This window comes from Halyomorpha halys, unplaced genomic scaffold (genome assembly GCF_000696795.3).
Source record: "Halyomorpha halys isolate HHAL.00 unplaced genomic scaffold, Hhal_1.1 Scaffold1676.1, whole genome shotgun sequence".
Taxonomy (NCBI): domain Eukaryota; kingdom Metazoa; phylum Arthropoda; class Insecta; order Hemiptera; family Pentatomidae; genus Halyomorpha; species Halyomorpha halys.
The window spans coordinates 96,031-114,805 of record NW_027105657.1 but is presented as its reverse complement, the minus strand read 5'-3'; the positions used below and the strand labels follow the sequence as shown (position 1 = coordinate 114,805).

The window sequence follows — 18,775 nt, the reverse complement described above, 5'->3', positions numbered from 1 at the left end:
GGAATCAATTTTCATTGAATTCATAGAGATAAAAAACATGCAAAAAAATAATTGTTAGTTAAAGTTTATTTGACATGGCATGCGAATAATTAATAAAAAATTAATTAAAAATAGCATTAGCATTAACAAAAAAAAATTAAGTACAATAACTGTCAGACATCTGCAAGAGGTTGAAAAGTGATTATTTAGGAGAATAATAATGTAACATTACGTAGGTCACAGCCATTGATTGACTTTTGCTCATTCAAGAAATAAACAAACTTGAACCATTTTTTTTTAAACCTCACTAAGTAAGGGTTTTACAAGTAACTACTTATACCAATCAGCTTATTTTGGTTTCCAACAGTTAGTATACAGTAAAGAAAAAATATTTAAAAAAAGCATGCATATGTAAAGAAAAAATGAATAAACATATCTAAAGTTAATAGTTAACCCTGTGTGTGGGCAGCTAATTTGCGAGATGAAGTATCAATTTTTTTATGTGTCCCGGGACAGGATTTCCCGAAAAAGGATAGGGGCTCTAATTCCTGCTTCCTTTTTCCCTATCCTTCACACAAGGGGGAAGAATAGAATTATAATTTCTTCAATATACTGTTGATAATAGATTAGACTGCATTAATCTACTAGATGAGTTGTGCCCGATTATGTATGAACTTTACATTTCCTAAATTTATTTGTTTACCTGCAATAGTCAAATACATACATTTCTGCCCCTAATGCAGTTATATTTATTGTTATTTTTTATGTATATTGTGCCTTATTTTGTCATCTAAATATTTTAAATGCACATTATAAATAAGAAGATATTTTGTAATTATCTTTTTGTTTTGTTTATTATTTAGTCAATTAGTTTTTTAATTAATTAATTTTTTCTTCTCTGTATATAAGTTATAATTTAAGTGTGGTCACACTGTTTTTTAACCAATAAATCTTATTATAAAATTAAAATTACCTTTGTAATTGTTCTAAAGAGACCTTGTCCCAAAATAATAAGCTATTTTTCATTTCAAGATCAAGTAAAAATATTATTATTATTTATTTAAATTTACAACTGATTTAAATAAAATATACAACTAGTAAATGTTATGTTATCTATATTAGAATGGAATGATATAGTGTTGTGGGGAATCTACCCATTGGTGGAATTACAATAACATTTATGAAGTTGAAGGTATCAAGATCATCCTTTCCTGCACCTAGGAGAATTATGAGGAATTCCAGAGGAAGCAAGGTTTCTGGCCAATTTAGTAACATATGGAACATTGAGGTCATTATAGATGACTTTATTTGTGTCAAAGTAAGGAGCATTAAATATTTTATGAAGGATTTTGGGTTGTAAGGATTGGGTATGAGAGGAATTCAATGGTTTAGTGGAGCCCTTAAGCTCAACTCCTAGAGCCCAAATAGATCTTTTTATAGTCATGTAAATGACTCTTTTGAAATTAATTGTAAGTTTAGACCATTTGTCTAGTAAGTGCTGTAACAGTTGGAATCAACAGGCAGTTTCCTGTTTTTTTTAAATGAAAGTTTAAGAATATTAGTGTTTTAAAAATGGTGTAATCTTTAAAAGATTTTTCTAATTTTCAGAAAATTATCATTGAGGCCTAATACTAAAAATAAGGTTTTTAGCTCAGGTTTTTTTAGATTATTGTGTTGTTTACTTTCAAATTCCCATGCAAATTTAGTCCACCCCACATCTACTCTGTCCATTGGCTATTCTGTGAAACATGGTTATCAACATTGTGTTGAATATTGAATTCGTTCCACAGCTAGTCCGGCCAGTATTTATCATGGTGTGGAAGGGAAGCTTCTGAACTTAGGAAAAAGGAAGCTTAGGAAGAACCCTCACACATTTAAAATAGGAATTTAAGATGCTGAAATTTATTGGCAAACCCAAGAGTTGAGGGTTACAGAAGCTCGATTGATCTGTAAAAAAAGTGAACCATGTCTCTGAGGTCGGAGCAATAGTATTTGCTTATTTGCTGCATTTAATTTATTAAAGATGAGTGAACAGCTTACACCACACCCAGGCAAAGGGACAGAGGTGGGATGAGGGTGGGAAGACAGCATAAGGCAAGAATCAGTCTTCAAGTTCCACCAAAAATTTCAATAGCCCATCACCAATCAACCACCAAGTAAACTAAAATATCTAAATATATATATGTTACTGAGAGCCTATTTTTGAAATGAAATGTTTTTAGAGATATTCCCACAAATCAACAAATTATCAGAAACATGATTATTCACTACTTGATAAAATAAACTTGTAAATAACATATTTTTAAAAGTTATTCTTTGTTATTTCTTAATTATTAATTACTTTTGTGCTAAATAATGTATGCCCTAACTTTATTGTTACTAATGAATCTCAAATAGTCATTTTATTGTTTTCGTAGTTTTTTTAGTTAGCCATAAAGCATTTATTATTACTCTCTATTTATTGGTTATTATCAATTGATTAATTTATTTATAAGTACTTTTAGAAGAAGATAGTTGACTGTTTAAAGTAGATTGTAGGAAGATAATTTATTATATGGCATTTACTATGTTGATACCTTTATTGACCACCCTCCGGACTATCTTCCAACAATATATGTACTTTTATTTTTAAAAATATTTTAAGCTGTTTTCAATTGATTTTAATCTCAAGTAGTGTAGATTACTAGTGCATCTCTTATTTTCTTTTACATTATTCTTAAGGAATTTCTCAGATAAAGCCTGTCTACCAGTACAGTCATGTCTAATTCCCGTAGCTAATTGAATTTAGTATAAGCGAGTTTACTGGTTGACAGTTTTGGTCTGAGAGAGCCCTTTTTCTGCCAGTATATTACAGTTAATGAGAAAGGCATGTTTAAAATAATTTTGTAAACCATGTTAATTAACCACTGTTTTAAACATCTTATTCAAGTATAACTTGGTGACTTTGTTTGAAATTTAATGATTCAAATCTGAAGGAATGAAATTATTTTTTATAATTTAAAACAATCTCTAATTTCAAAGGTTCATTTTAGTTATTTTTTGTTTCTTTTTCTTTTTGTAGTAATATGGTACCACCTTCCTCAATGACAGTATAGATTTGTGCAAAATTAAAAATTTCTTAAATCTTTAAAATCAGCAATTTATTTATTTTAGAATTTATGTTTTAACTGTATATTAACTATTTCTGATACTAACCATTGCCTGTGGTGTTGTATTGGGCTCATGACCACCAAGAGCCCCTGCGCTGCGACCCCTTGGTAGTCTTGCCCAACCGACCTCAGGCAGTGTGAGGAAACGTGACCCTTCATAAGTGACCTTTGGCATGGATCGTGACCTAGGTCTCAGAGTGGGCTTATTATCATCACTTCCACCTCCACCTTCTAAAGAATCGAAATCCGGAAGATTCTGAAGCTGTTTTTGAAAAGCTAAAATTTCAGACTCTGGTGTTTCCCAGCGTGCAACATCTGCATGGTGTAATACCTGTTAAATAAAAAAACAACGATTAAAATAAAAAAAGAATTGTTATAATCAAGCAGTTATAATAACCCTTTAAAAAAAAACATAATTATGCTTATTTAAGATCTAAGTATTAAAATAATTATTATTTATTAAATTCACTCCATAATTTTTGTAAATGGATCAACTTGGTACATGATACGATTGGAAATTATTCAAAACTTACATATTTTATGTTAATACATTATATCTCCTGCCATGGATATGAAGATTAAGTGATGTCATTCAGAAAGATTAAATAAGTTAGAAACTGATCATAACAGTTACCTTCTATATACAGGTTAGTAACAGTTACCAACTTACTCTAACTATGGTAGAAGGGTCAAGTTTTCCTTCCATGGAATGACCACTAAGTAGTAGTAAACCCCTCCCAAGACAGATTCGAACCAGTGCTGTTGCAGTTCTTAGATTGTTAAGAACCAATGCCTCAACTCCTATGGCCTCAAATGGCCCTAATGCTGACGCCACCAAAATTTCCACCTATACCTCTCCAAATCCAATCTTGCTATATCAAGAATAACTCTGTCCTCCCCCCCCCCAATCCTATATCTCATAAGTTTATATGTGGGACCAGTGTTTATTAACTTTTTAGAGATTTTTTCATTATTAAATCCAACAAATTGCCCATTCCAAACATCATGATACTATTGCTTTAATTTATTTACAGAGTGCATTCTCTGCAATTTTACTTTATCTATCATTTAAAGTATCCAATTGATTTTTCTTTCTTAAGACAAATTATTCTTTACAAATATTAATTTTTAGAAACTTAAATGTCTTGTTTTTCTTTCCAAGGGACCATGATTTATACAAATATTAATTATCTTTTAATAGGATGAGGTGGGAATTCATAAATTAATTCAGTTTTTCAGTCAGGACATCATAATAAATATATGACATTTATATATTTTTTTATAAATCTCTTTAAAGGATGGAAACTAATCATTCAACAGTCTCATTGAATCACTTTTGAATTTATTTCAAGATTTTTATTTATTTCTTTTATTAATTTCACAAGTAATTAACTAATAGTTTATTATATCAGTATTTTTAAAAATGTCTCAATTTACTTTTGGTTCATCAAGAAATTATGAGTTATTTTATGAATTATTTTTTATATTTTGAATATTAAAGATATTTAGATATATGATTTCTTGATATATATATATATATATTTTAATTTCTTCTTTTTTTTGTAGTAGTTTTATTTTATTTTATTTTCTTGTGTACACTAAGATTTTTTTTTTAAATTTTTGTTCGTTTATTTTTCTAGTTTGTCCTAAGGCAATAATAAAGGTAAATAAAGTAAAAGTATTTTTTTATAAAGTAGTAAGAACAACCAACAAATACTGAATAATAATTGTAAAATATTGAGTAGATCCTTACTTTTGTGATATTGGTATGGGATTTTGACCTTTGTTTATTGCTTCGTACACTTGAAAAACGATGCTTCTTTGGGTAGAAAAAACGAAACTGATTATCTGTTAAAAAAAAAAAATTAACTTTTTAAAAATAAATAATTATATTAAAATAGATTTTATCATATTAATATTAAAATGAAATTCAAAAATAACTAATTACAATATATCTTCACAGGCACAGTTATAAATAAGTCATTTGATTGCTGTTTTTTGGTAAAACTTTATCATTACTTCATTTTTAATTGAAAATTGAAAAAAATAATTCAAAATAAAATAATCGTACCACTAGGGCTTAATCTTCCTTCTGAGCTCTCTCCTGAACGTATGCTCTCTTTTGACCTTGTTCGAAGGATGTGGGCAAAATGCGTAAAAGCAAACATTGTAGCATGCATCGCCGGTTCAAGACCTGATGCAGAACCGATGCTATCTCTTGGTATTGACGGCCTTCCATCTCCTCCAGAACAGTCAACTTTCAGGTTAACCTTTGAGTATTAAATATAAAAAATGAGTTATGTATAGATCAGAATTACCAATCATTATTTCAAAAAAATTATAGTATTAAAATAATATTTAATGAATGAGTGAATTTTTTAATTTCTTCTCCAACAAGTAAACCCACAATGTTCTTCTTATTCAGCAGTCTCCTTAGTAAAGCAGCACCAAAATGGTTTGGGCACGTGAGTAAAATGAGGGATGAAATAAAGAATGGATGATTGATTGAGGCCATTAAATAAGGAAAGTACTCATGAGGCTGATGAAGTTGGATATATAGTAATGCTACCTATGAGTGAACGGAAGAACTTCCACCTCCATTGTTCCTCGCCAGAGAGCACTATCTATGTTTGTTAAAAGGTTTATTTATTAATTGAGCTGTAAATAGTTCAATGTTCTTATTTATAATGTAAGTCTTATCATAATCGTAAACATATTATTTCAATAAATAGATGCAGACAATAGGATGTACTGATACACAGTAAAGTAATTTCTTACAGGCCTCTCACCAACCTTTTCATAGATCTCTACTCTATCCTTTATCTTTTCATTTTTTCGTAAGGACCTGCAGCTAGTTCATAAAGGATTTGCTATCCCCTTCAAAATAGTAGGCTAGTTCCCCATGGAGTTTCCATCCAGTGAGTATTTATGGTTAGATTCCATGAAACTCATCCTTACAGTTCATCTCTTAACCAGGTACCTAAACTATTGAACATGCATTGTCAAGGCCTTCTGGTGTAGAGTACTTCAACTCTTTAATTGGAGTCTGAACTAACTATTTATACATACACACCCACCTTGACAATTAGATGTACATGGATTATGTCATCAAACTTGGTAAAGAGGCTGCTCTCTAACAGAAATAAGGGATATAGTGTATGATCATGACGATTAAAGAAAGTAGATAGAGGCTAAACCTCCATGTCTTGTGGCAACTTAGAAGTAGAGAAAGGAGGATAAGAAAATATAAAAGTCATTTATATAGGAAACTAGATTCCTTTACTGAAAGAAAATGCTTGAAATCTTGGTTTGGTATATCAATTATCTTCTGAATGAAATTTTACGAAATAGGTTAGGAAGTGAAATATGATTTTTAAAATACTTCCCGAGCTTAATCAATTCTAAAAATATATTAATGAGAGGATTGACTAATACTTTATTTTATTTGGGAGTAATATTATAGACTGTCAGGGCATAGTGCTCACTATGATATCTGTCAAATTAATGCTTCTCTTATCACTGCCTGTCTAGTAAGTACTTGATTACGCTGTTGTAGCACTGGTTTATTTTGCACAGTCATTTATTTTACTCATCAAGACTTTCATACATTTCTTCAGTTTTCAATTAAATTATTTAAAGAAAAAAGTTATAATTGTTTGTTTATAAATTAATATGAAAAATATGGATGAAACTATGTTAAAAATGCAGGTATACATTAAATTAATTTTTATTTACTGTTATATATTCTACTGGATGAATTAATAGATGAGTAAAATTAGGAAGAGTATTTTAATTCACTACATCAAATTGCTTTAATGAAATTAATTAATTTTATATTATTAATTGACATAAATAATTCAAATAGTTTCATTGGTGTTTTCATGTTTGTATCAATAGATTTAAAATAGCTATAAATATATCTAATAAACAAACTTCATGCTTTAATTATAGTTATAATGCATATTGATTAAAACATAACAGGTTCCATAACAGGCTTTTTTACCAAACATTGAAATTATATCTATTAAATAATTAGAAAGATAATAAGACTGAATAAGGAGACTAGATTAATTCATATAAATTGAAATTTTAGAAGTAATAATGTTAAGTGTGCCTAGTGATGGGGCAATTGCTCCAAAATGTTATAATGGATGAATTAAAATAAAATAAAAGAAAGTTATTATGGAAGAGTTTTTCTCTACATCTTAGTAGATAATTGCACAATTCTCCCGGTTAAATGAACTTAAATTATTTGTAAATATAATTATGAATAAAACAACATTATTGATGGCAACACTGCTTCAGACCATTGTACAGTTAGCTGTTCCCTTGTTTTTGGGCTGTTCGCTGATAGTGTTCATTAGTGCAACATATACTCTTTGTTATTTTATTATAAAACCCTGTCTGATCCTTAAAAAATCTAAAACCTCTCTTTGGGTTTTGAGGATTTTTTTCTGTCCCATGGGTGAATTGTGAATTGCGATTTATTGTGAAAAAAAAAATCTTTTCTTTAACTCCTCTCCCTGTACATGTAATATTCCTTTATCAATATTTCAGGACTGATGCAGTTAAGTTCAAAAACACAGATTTATGAAAGTTGAAGTTGAAAAATTTGGGTTCATGTAGTCAGTTTTTAAAAATTTATTTATTTAACACTCATTTCAATATCCTGTGCTACACATAAGGCAACTTAAAAAAATTAACTACAGAAAAGCCCAAAGGTTTTAGTCCATAAAAAATTATATCTATACCACTACTACCCATGAAAGGTTAGGGGTGCAGTACTTTGTATGAAAGCTCTGTTACTAAACCAGCAGTTGTGCAAGGTGGTGATTTGATCGATCAGAATCATGCTCAACCGCCAGATTTTTATGCAATTAAGAGTACCCACTGAACGAGACCCCAGAGGGTTCCCAAACCCACAGAGATGGCTCACAGCTACAGTGAAACAGAAAATAATTATCTGCCACAGCCGGATTTGAACCTGGGTCCTTGAAGTTTGTAGCTCAGTGTCTTACCAATGTCGAGTTTAACCAATTATTAAAGTAAAGTAATTTTAAAATGAAAATTAATGAATTAGAAGCAAATCATAAGAAAAATCCATGAAAGTCCGAGATGGGAGCTTTGATCTATCTATAATTAGTATTTCTCCAATATTGCTCAAAAAAGCTTACCTACTTTACTAAAGTTTATTTTGTCTATTGAATATCCTAAGAGTTGGAATTATATGAAATCCAGAAACAGTTTAGAAGGTTATTAACAGTATTTAAACAAAAATATTCTTCCTATTAAAAATATTCAGTGTTACGAACCTCTTAAAAAAATATATTTATTCATAATTACATTTAATTTACCATTGTGAGGCCATGATAAATAATTTAGTTTATAGTCAGGCCTCCTTTAAATTATTTTTGAAGGAAAGAACTTTTTTTTTGGAGAGTTGTTTTTGAGAACAATTCTACTTCAATAAAATCAACGTGGATAGTGCTATGGATATCAATACTTAAAAAAATGTTCAGTAAAATATTTGATGATATTTTCCGATATTACCATCTGATAACATTAATGATTTATGTTTTTACCTGATGTGTTTAGAATTTTTTTTAACAATTTGGTAATAGTAATATATATTACCTACATATATTTTTAAATTACATACATTGTTATTCCCTTTATAAAGTTGATTCTCATAAATTTTTTACTACAATACTTTTTATGCTTTATGATTGCTTAAAACTAAAAATTACATATTGTAACAAATAAAATTACTATAAATAATATTGTGACATTGAATGGTTGAGTAATAAAATAAATTAAAAAAACAAATAATGAAATGTGTCAAAAACCAATGGTGCTAAATGTGAGAAAAATATATTTTCGATTTTTTAATAAAATATGGTGACATTCATATGTGCCTTATGTTTAAAACTAACTACATTACTCAGATCAAATATTTATTTCAATATATTTTGAACATATCTACATTGTGTATAGTGAATGTTAGCTTCTGGCTTTGTATTTATTTGTAAATCAAAAAGAGACATAACAATTTTTTCAAAAAATTCATCATCATAATTCATGATCATTTCATATCATCTCAAACATTTCATATGCATATTAAAGGTGGGGTCGCAGCCAATAACCTGTCTAAATAGGGTTGTACCAGGGCATGCTCCGATTTGCCGACTTAGGTGGTAAGGGCCATGTCACGACAGTCAGCCTAGCCCATTCAGGTACTGGTTCACAACACAAGGATAAACACAAAACAAGCAACACAAAAACCACTACTTTCAGTGCAGAACAGGTCCAAACAAAAATATAATGCACAGCCGTACTAAACATTTAATAGGTCTAATAAAAAATACTGTCTCAAAATAAACCATATTTTTCTAGCTTTTACCTGTACTTACTTCATTTGTATCTGTAAATGACTAAGTATCAATAAACAAATTATTTGACATTTATCTAATTTGATAACTGTTGTTCTTTCGATATGCAATTTATCTTGATCACTTAGTAAATATATAGAAATGTTTTTATAATCTCTGTAGTCTAACTAAGCATCATGGCCAGAAGCACCAATCATATTCTATGAAAGTCGTTATTTTGAGTGGCTATTCATCGTTTCAAACTTCCATAATTTTTATGGAATGACTGGTTAGCAATGAGGAGATTAAAAAAATGAGAGAGCTGAATACATGTCATTTTTGTCTATATAAAGTTGCAGAGCACTCCAATCATTTCCAACAGCCCAATATTATTATTACTGTAAGATTGTTGATTGACTGTGTGTATAGATGAATGGAATATGGTCCGGGTGCGGTCAAAAAAAAAAAACTCAAATAGTATACCCATTTACTATTTAAGTTTTTTTTTTACCGCACCCGGACCATATTCCATTCATATTATTATTACTGTTTATTTATAACCTTGCTCTACTTCTTAGGTATTACAAGTGTTTATATTAATGGGAAGTAACTTCAACCTGTGCTACAACCCACTGCTGCAATATTAAAAAATTGTATTTTTGTTGTTAACTGTAAAGAGACTCTTCTATTATCCTCTTCTACCCTTTTACTGACCAGAAGCCTCTCTACTATTCAAGGAGATTTTGGTTAAACCAACTACTTTCATCAGTACCTTGTACTATGGGTAGTACTTGGTCATTAGCTGAAGGAGATTGCTCTACATCAGGACATAGTCTTGTCTTCCTCAGAAGGTAGGCCCTCAGAGCCTTATAAAAAGTAGTACAGGGAAGTGCAATATGCTTGACAATCTCTGGTACCCAACAAATAGGGCATGGAGATTGATGCTCTTACCGCGTTCCAAAATGTTTGCTTAGGATCTCCCATGTCACATTAGAAGTATTTAGACCCAGTAGATTAGGAGGACACTTTTGTATTCCAGTCGCTAATCCAACAGTGGGGAAGTAAGTTACCATAACGGTCTTGATAAAGATACACCATATCCACTTAAATTTGGTGAATTTTCACTCCAATTATAAAAAAAAATGTATGCTCGTTAACAATATTTGCTAAGTTATCAATTTGCTAAGTAATCAAGCTAAAATTCATATTGAATAAGCAAAAAATATTATTCCACAATCAGATGATAATGTATTAATTCAAAACATATTTAGTTAACTAAAAATAATATACAAACATCTATTGAGCTTTTTATTTTAGCTTTTGCTTCTATGCTGCTTTGGAGAACCTATGAAGTGCATTCTAGTACTAAAATAATTTACTTTTTGTTTTATCTAATTGTGGAGATCTACTTTTCTTTCTCCATTAACATCACATTTCTTTAAAGCAGCAATCAATTTTAACCATCTGCTTGATTAATTGTAAACATGCGATGCTTGGCATTAATTGTATGTATGGTATGTACTATGTACATACATAGTATAATTTCAGCAGCCCTTTCATGCGAATTCTATGAAAGGTAATCAAATTTATAATTTTTTTTTAAATTACAGCTTGGCTTGTATGATATAAATTGAATTTAAAAATGGCTATGCTTTTATACAAGCAGAATCATTGAGTATAGTGTGATATATTTGTTAGATATCAAAATGTTTTATAACTAAAAATGACAAAAGTTCATTTTTCATTTAAATTAGTTAACATTTGATTTCATTTCCATTTTCATTACCGCAGCTTTGAATTGTGTATACACATGTATGTATCTAATTTTGTAAACACGCTAATAGATTTATTTATTGTCTTGTGCGTATATATACACATACTTTATATTATGTATACATAAAATTTATATTTCACATTTTAGGGTGTAGAACTGTATTATGATTCATTCCTGAAATATGTCTGCTAAATTGATCAACTATCAGCAACAACTTGAAGGAAAACTATAAAAACAAAGAATCTATGAGTTTTCTAAAACTATAAGCATATTCTTTTGATGTAATTGAAAGCTCCATCAGCCTGCTTCAATTTCATTCAGATAAATAGATGTTCATATAATTTAGTGAAAAAAAAAATGAAGTAGGTACAACATATAATCATGTTGGTAATGAATAATAATCAGATTTAAAAAGCCCATTTTCGAGTTTTTATTTAAACTTGATAATTTGGAAATAAATCTCTTCGACTTATTGAGAATATTGGGGTAGCACTGGATCAAAGAGTACCACTTCTTAGTCAATGATAATACCTGTATGTGGTGTGTTTAATGCTCCAAATTTTCAACCTGGATAATACCTGTGACCTTCATACCTTGCAATAAAAGGAAATAAACAAATAATATTTAAGTGGATTAAGGATCATGCAGGAATCCCCAATAATGAGGCAGTTCATAAAATGGCTAAATTAGCCATTACTAACTGGTAGACACTATGTTGCCTTACCTAATTAAATTAAAAAATGATTACATGAGATCAAATAGAAAACTGACAAAAACAATATCAGGAGAACCCTACTGGGCAGATTTATAAAGATATATTTCCTCAAATCATTTTGAAAACTGTCATTCTCACAAGCGAATATAGGACAAGAGATCATAAAAAATATTAGAATTAGGAGGAATGATGGACTTTGCAATAAGCACCTGCACAAAATAGGCATAACTGAAATTTTTCAATGCGAAAATTGTAGCGGAAACGAGACCATTAAACATATTTTACTTCAATGTTGGGCATACAGAAAAATAATAAGAAATATTGTTCAAATGTCTAGATATGAATCAAAATATTATTTATGATAGTATATTCAAAATAACAGACCATGCAAAAACATGTTACATCCATAACTATTTGACATCTATAAACAAAAATGTATAATAGATGAAGTTATGGTATAGTACATTAGTAAATCAGATATATTTAACTTAATGAATAATAGCAGTTACAAAGAGATTGCACAAGCTGTCCTACAGAGGTCTGATATAAAATCTAGTTAATTAATTTTTGGCTGTAAGGAATAAACCAACGCCACCAACACTGGAAAAAAGAAAGGAAAAAAAAAACTCTGACCTTATTGTTGATTCACAGGTAACAGAAAATAAATTACTGTGCTTAGTGGATTTGAACTTGGGCCGTTATAGGTGAATGTTTTAAATGCAAGATGAGGAAGGCTCTATCAGAGGATGTGAGAGACGGATCTAATTTCAAATCATACCGAGTCCTGGTTTTAGCAAATTTTTCAGTGTAGTTCAGTATAAGTAAATGTTTTCAAATACTGTTCTACTTTTTAATCATAATTGATAAATAGGAAAGATAAGACTGGCTATAATTATAATTCTAGGGCAAAATAGAAAGAGAAACTCCTTCTAATTGTCTTTGCTATCATGATCTCCTTGAGAGATTGTAATATCATTGTACACCAACCAATACTCATTATGAGTAAATTACAAAAGTTTTTGTACAGTAACACATTGATGACTCTTATAGTCTCTATTTTAAATAATATTTCACTCTAAATAACCCTTTATCTAATAATGTGTACTAACAACTCTGCCTTTCATTATGTTTTTTATAAATTTAACTGAAAAATTAAGAAGAATATATTGTCATTCTTGTTCTTTTGAAGGACTATTGGAAAAAAGGAATGATTGCAACAACAGGAGCTGGGAAAATTTCTTCAGGGTAAAGTGAAAATATGGTGCATTATAAATAAAAAGTGCTCTGGTTCAGGCAGAGATATGATTTAACATTAAATTTTAATTAAATTGTGCTGGAAAATTTGCTTACCTCATTGGGTTAGTAAATACAATTTATAAACATTGAAAATGGGCTTTTTTATAATAAATTATTTTTTAAACAATTGAAATTCATTAAGTTCTGTAAAATGTAAAAAATCATAATTTTATTATGAGACAGAATGTTAAGGACGCTCACTTATGTTATTTTATAAATATAGAAACAAACAACAAGTAGGTGTCGTACACAGCCTCGAGGGGAAGAAGTGTGCCAGGCTTTTACCTTCCTCCTGTTTGCGAGGGTACCAGGGTCGGTGTCCGTCGACGAGGCCCTGCTCCGAGGGCTTCTTGGCCCGGATGCAAATGAAGAGCGTGAAGTGCAAGACTTTAGTCAACAGATAAAACTACATCAATACTAGCCCTTTTAAGGTAACTTACTTTAGATGATAAAGGGCATTTTTCAGAATACTTAAGCATAAGCGAAAGTAAGGAGAGAGAATTTTTAAAGATATTAGTTTTACAGAGTTTGATATCTACATAGTTCTACAGAGAAAATAGATAAAATGAAAACATAGTCACTAAATTATCTGTCTGGTTTTAATGTTACAGATTAGTAAGAGGAAAAGAAATAATAGAGCCATTAATATTACATGTTATGTTACTCTAAAACAATAGCTACTAGATGTCAGCACAGACAGTTTATTTTATTTTTTTTTAATAGTTTTTAAATTATATTTTTAACTTTATATAACCTCTATCAGTTACATTTTACTATTTTACTTTCCTTACCACCTCGGAAAGGAAACTATTATAATCAGTTTAAATGTTTGATGTGAAGTTTTGACCAGAACTTTACATTTTATATTTTTGGCCATTGGTTTGTTGTGGAAGTAGGGAGGGTTTTATAAATAAAGACAATGATAGTGTGTTTTCATAAACAGATGCCATGACAGACAGTTCTAGAACAAAGCAGCATACCTGCTTTGTTCTCAGCAGTATCCTAGTTTCGCCATCTACTGTTTTATTTACAAACCTAAATAACAAAAATTATTTTCTACAACAGTTTGTCTGTTCTACTATTATCTATTGAATAGTTGAACTAATTTTTTTGCTTTTTAGTTGTTTTTTTGGTAAGTTTTTAGCCCCAATGCCAGTGTACCAAATCAGGCATCATGTACAGAATGTTGACTTCTCAATTACCAACAAATGTATTAAACTATACTAAAAAAAAAAAAAAAATACTGTTTCAACAGAACTAATTTCACGGAAGATACATCCAAATTTTGTATCCAAAGTGGTAAGGAAAGTTGTGTCAATGAACATACCAGATATTTAATAATGTATTTTATTTTTTTTTAATTTAATCATTTGACATCTAGCAACTATATGAATGATTTTGCAAGATTATAAGCTGATAATTTATTACTAATGAAGAGTTAAGAAGTTTCTCCATAAACTAAATAAAAGCATGCTTAGAAATAAATGTAGAATCTGTAAGCATGACACCAAATAAATTACTAACATAAATACATAAACAAAGCCTACATATAAATGTAACCTTGTATGGTTAAATTCTTACTTTCAAGAATTTTTTCCATTTTTCTTAGGCTGAAACTTGACCATTGGAAACCTTACGGTCTCTATGGACCATAACATTGGTTGTTTAATAATTAACCATTTTCAACCAATGTATTAGCACATATTAAATTCAACTATAAATCATATAATTATATGGCTTTATCTCTGATAGATGAAATGTTCTGTGAAGTCAAACAAATAAAATTATATTTAGAAATAAATATAGCTTGCCAAATCTGACTCGAACACAACACTTTAACAAAATTAGGTTAAAACTAAAAGTATGTTTCAGATCTAAAATATACTTATTATGTCCTTTTCCCAACACAAGTTGACCTCAAAAAATTTACTATGGCAGGCATATTTTAAAATAAAACATCATCAAAGATAGTCATGTAAAAAACAAATAGGTAATCAGACAGATAAGGTTACCTTAAATTTCATTGCAGGTCAGTATTCAGGATTTTTTATTAATCCGAGAGAGGTGAAACCCTGAGCATTTTGCTCATATTAGGAAATAAAAATTTATATTTTCCTGGTATTTCATCTGTTTTGTTTATACTTTTGTCTACTTTCCGTTTACCCTTTGATGTTGATATTGCCGCTTGTTTATATTACTGTCCATTCCCACACCTATACTCAATTCAATATTGCTCTAGCTTCCTTGCTACAATAAGAATAAGCATTTCTCACACAAGAAAACTCCTAACGTGACATCTTTTTTTGTTCATCTGAACATCTCCTACATTTCTTATTTTAAATCATGAACTGAGGCAAGAAGATCTTAGATCTTTTATGAAATCTGGATTCTTCAGCCCCTGAAGGAAGAGCTGCAATTTACTATTTCAATTTCAAATTGCATTGAGATTAATTGTAAGGATTTTTGTCATCATCACATACAATTGTATAAAAAAAATACTGTGAATGACTACCTTGAGATAAATGCTCACTGGACACCTCTTTACGGACAAAAAAGTTGGATCCTCCGGCTGGGTTAAGAGTTCCAAATTGTGAATTCATAATGGCGACACTAGACTTCACATAACATAATCTTCTTCCTCTAATTCCTTTGCGCTGCCAATCATGGAGTTTCTCACACTGGTAGGAACACTGACTTAAATATTCTGTATTTGGTATCTCTACTAACGTTCTGCTTGTTATGATTGATTTTGATTTCAAACAACAAAGCCTATAGCCCTTCACTATATGATTTCGAACCTCATAATCTATTTTACCATCTTTCTTATAATAGTTTTTACTACATATTTGTATGAGCTAGCTTTAAGAGTTGATCATCACATTTACTGTTAGGCTCCATATTATCACAGTATCTCTTCCAGTGCACATGACTTTGCTTTGAGAAAGATTTAGCAAATCTCTTAACTGTTATTCTTCATACCATTCAACTAAAGAAGTCTAGATAGCCTCCCAGGAGGAGCTATATTAAAATATCAAAATGGTGATTCAAAATTGCAAACCCAACCACTAATAGAGAATTGATCAGTAGTTTCAAATCTGAATGAGAATTTTTATTTTTAAAAAAAATTAAGGATGGTAGAATTTTATTTTAATAGAACTAACAACCTCTTCCTTCATATAGCAGATGCCAGTATAATTTATTTTATTTTAAATAGATGGAGTCACCATTTTCAACCAAACTTTTTTTTTTTTTTTAGAAATCTTCCTGAAATATAAATTGAGTGACCCTAAAAAGTAAGTAAATCAGATTTATTTTAAATATTTTAATAACACTTACTAATCTCTCAAATATCCCCAAGAGAGAAGTTTTAATTGAGTCACCTAATTAGAAATTTCTAATAGTAAATTTGAATCTTTTTTCAGTGATCTGAATTAAATTTAACGGAGCTTTGACTGTATGATTAACTGTTTGTATTTTCTCTTTCTTCAAAGGTGGTTACTGTGTATAGCCTCACTTCTTTGAAAAGGTCAGAAAATTTTGAGCATTTATTTGAGCTTTGAAACATATTTTTAGATTCAATCTAATTTTAATTGGGTAACTCAGATGACAAATAATAATGCATACATATATTTAACTTCTTTTTTCACATATTTTTTTTTTTTAAATTTTGAAATGAAAAATAGCACAAATTTAAAAGAGGTGGTTAGGGCTGTGTTAAAGAAGAAAAAAATAATTTTTAACTATTTATTTATTTCTGACATTTCGATCCACAATGTAGGTCTCTATCAGAGCTAAAATAAAAATATACAAAGAAGGTAAAGCCAATGAAAAAGGTAAATGAGTGAAATTAAATAAAATAGAGGTAATGATGGAGTTATACAAACTATCAAAAACCTAAACACAATAGTAAGGAGAATAAAAATAAATACAAAACAATTATTAAATAACATAATAAAGAATAATGAATTGATATGAGAGAATATATATTATTGGACAAATCTACTAATTTACTAAAGAGAAATAATAACTGACAGTAATTTTGTCTCTTTAGTTAATTAACAGTAATTAAGTCTCCTTTGTTAATTAATAGTTTTACTAAATATATATAATATTATAAAACATATATTATTGTATTAGTTGATTACTCTTTATGTTATTTAATAATTGTTTTGTATTTATCTTTATTCTTCTTACTATTTTATTTAGGTAGTTTGATAGTTTTTATAACTTCTTCTTTACATCTATTCTATTTATATCACTTTTTTATTGTTATATTGGTTTTACCTTCTTTGTATCTTTTTGATTTTAGCCCTGATGAAGACTTACATTGTGGTTCAAAATAAAGAAATAGTTAACTACTATTTTTTTCTTCTATACTGCTCTCCTGAACTTCTCCATCAAATTTACATACGGTCAATTTTAAGATCTAAATGATGTCTTTATAGATCAAAAAGATTTATGATTACAATTTATGGTGCTAATAAAAGACAGTTTAGAGGAAGAAATAACACTGCCTGTAAGAAATAAGTGTGAAGAATCATCTTGATGAAATAATTTGTTAATATAATAAATTAAAGCAGTGAAGTATTTTACCTTTCTCCGAGTTCTTAATGTGCATGGTTCTGTATCAGTTGAGGAAGCTCTACTGCGTGGACTGCGAGGAACTTCGTGGGCTGCAGAAGCGAAAGAGGATCTTGAAGTACAGGACTTCCACCTTTGCAGGTGTGCTGCTGTTGTTAGCAGTCTGTGCAGAAGGAGGCGGAGGACAATCACTGGAGAAAGGACAGCTGGGTAGCATGTCAGGAAAGCTTGAGCAAAAACTGAAGACACTGCCTCAGATGGAGGTTTCCTGTCATTCTGACCTATAGCAGTTTAAGAAGCATACTTAAAAAATAGAAATGCATAAAAACGTTAAAAGTCATTTATGCCTCTATATATTCCATTTTAATAAACTATATGTACAATATTACCTATTTTATAAATGAAAGAAAATGAAACTTAATGTTTTTCAAATATGCTTGTAGGAGTTTTTTTTTTTATCTTAACAATTTTATTTGCACTTGTAAAAATAAATACACTCAACAATTAAATCCAATGTATAGACATTGAAACTTTAATAAACGTTATTCAAACAACAGATAATTCAAGAGAGAGGTTTCAAAGCTCAGAAAGACATAATTTAGGCGTTTGAGACAGTAAAAATTTGGCTTTAAAGATTTTGAAAAAGATGCGGACATCAATACCCAAGTACGATACTAAAGAATGTAAATTGAGCCCTATTTTTTTTAAGCCCAAAAATGGCCATGTTTACCCGCCGTACATGCCCCGCTAAGACCCCCGGGGAATAGCGGTCCTTTATCACTTTTGAAATACTAGCTTAAAACGGGAAGAGGAGACTTTAGTTTAATTGAAGAACATTTAAATAGTGCCTGAAATTGAAAAACGGTGTGATGGGGTAGGTATTAGGGATACAGCACCCAGTGATGTAACCTCA

At 29.7% G+C, this 18,775-nt stretch overlaps 1 protein-coding gene across 3 annotated transcripts in view; it reads right to left on the bottom strand.

Moving 5' to 3' along the window:
• Positions 1 to 18,775, bottom strand: part of LOC106690356 (uncharacterized) — a 92,502-nt gene that overhangs the window by 16,110 nt on the left and 57,617 nt on the right. For 2 of the 3 annotated variants that reach the window (XM_014435771.2, XM_067052827.1), the window contains exons 9-13: positions 17,875 to 18,143; positions 13,567 to 13,668; positions 5,200 to 5,398; positions 4,882 to 4,976; positions 3,175 to 3,459 (exon numbers count right to left, since the gene is read on the bottom strand). In XM_014435771.2, coding sequence (XP_014291257.2) covers positions 3,175 to 3,459; positions 4,882 to 4,976; positions 5,200 to 5,398; positions 13,567 to 13,668; positions 17,875 to 18,143 — 950 coding nt within the window. The remainder of the gene's footprint in view (positions 1 to 3,174; positions 3,460 to 4,881; positions 4,977 to 5,199; positions 5,399 to 13,566; positions 13,669 to 17,874; positions 18,144 to 18,775) is intronic. The other variant, XM_067052831.1, reaches the window with a different exon arrangement.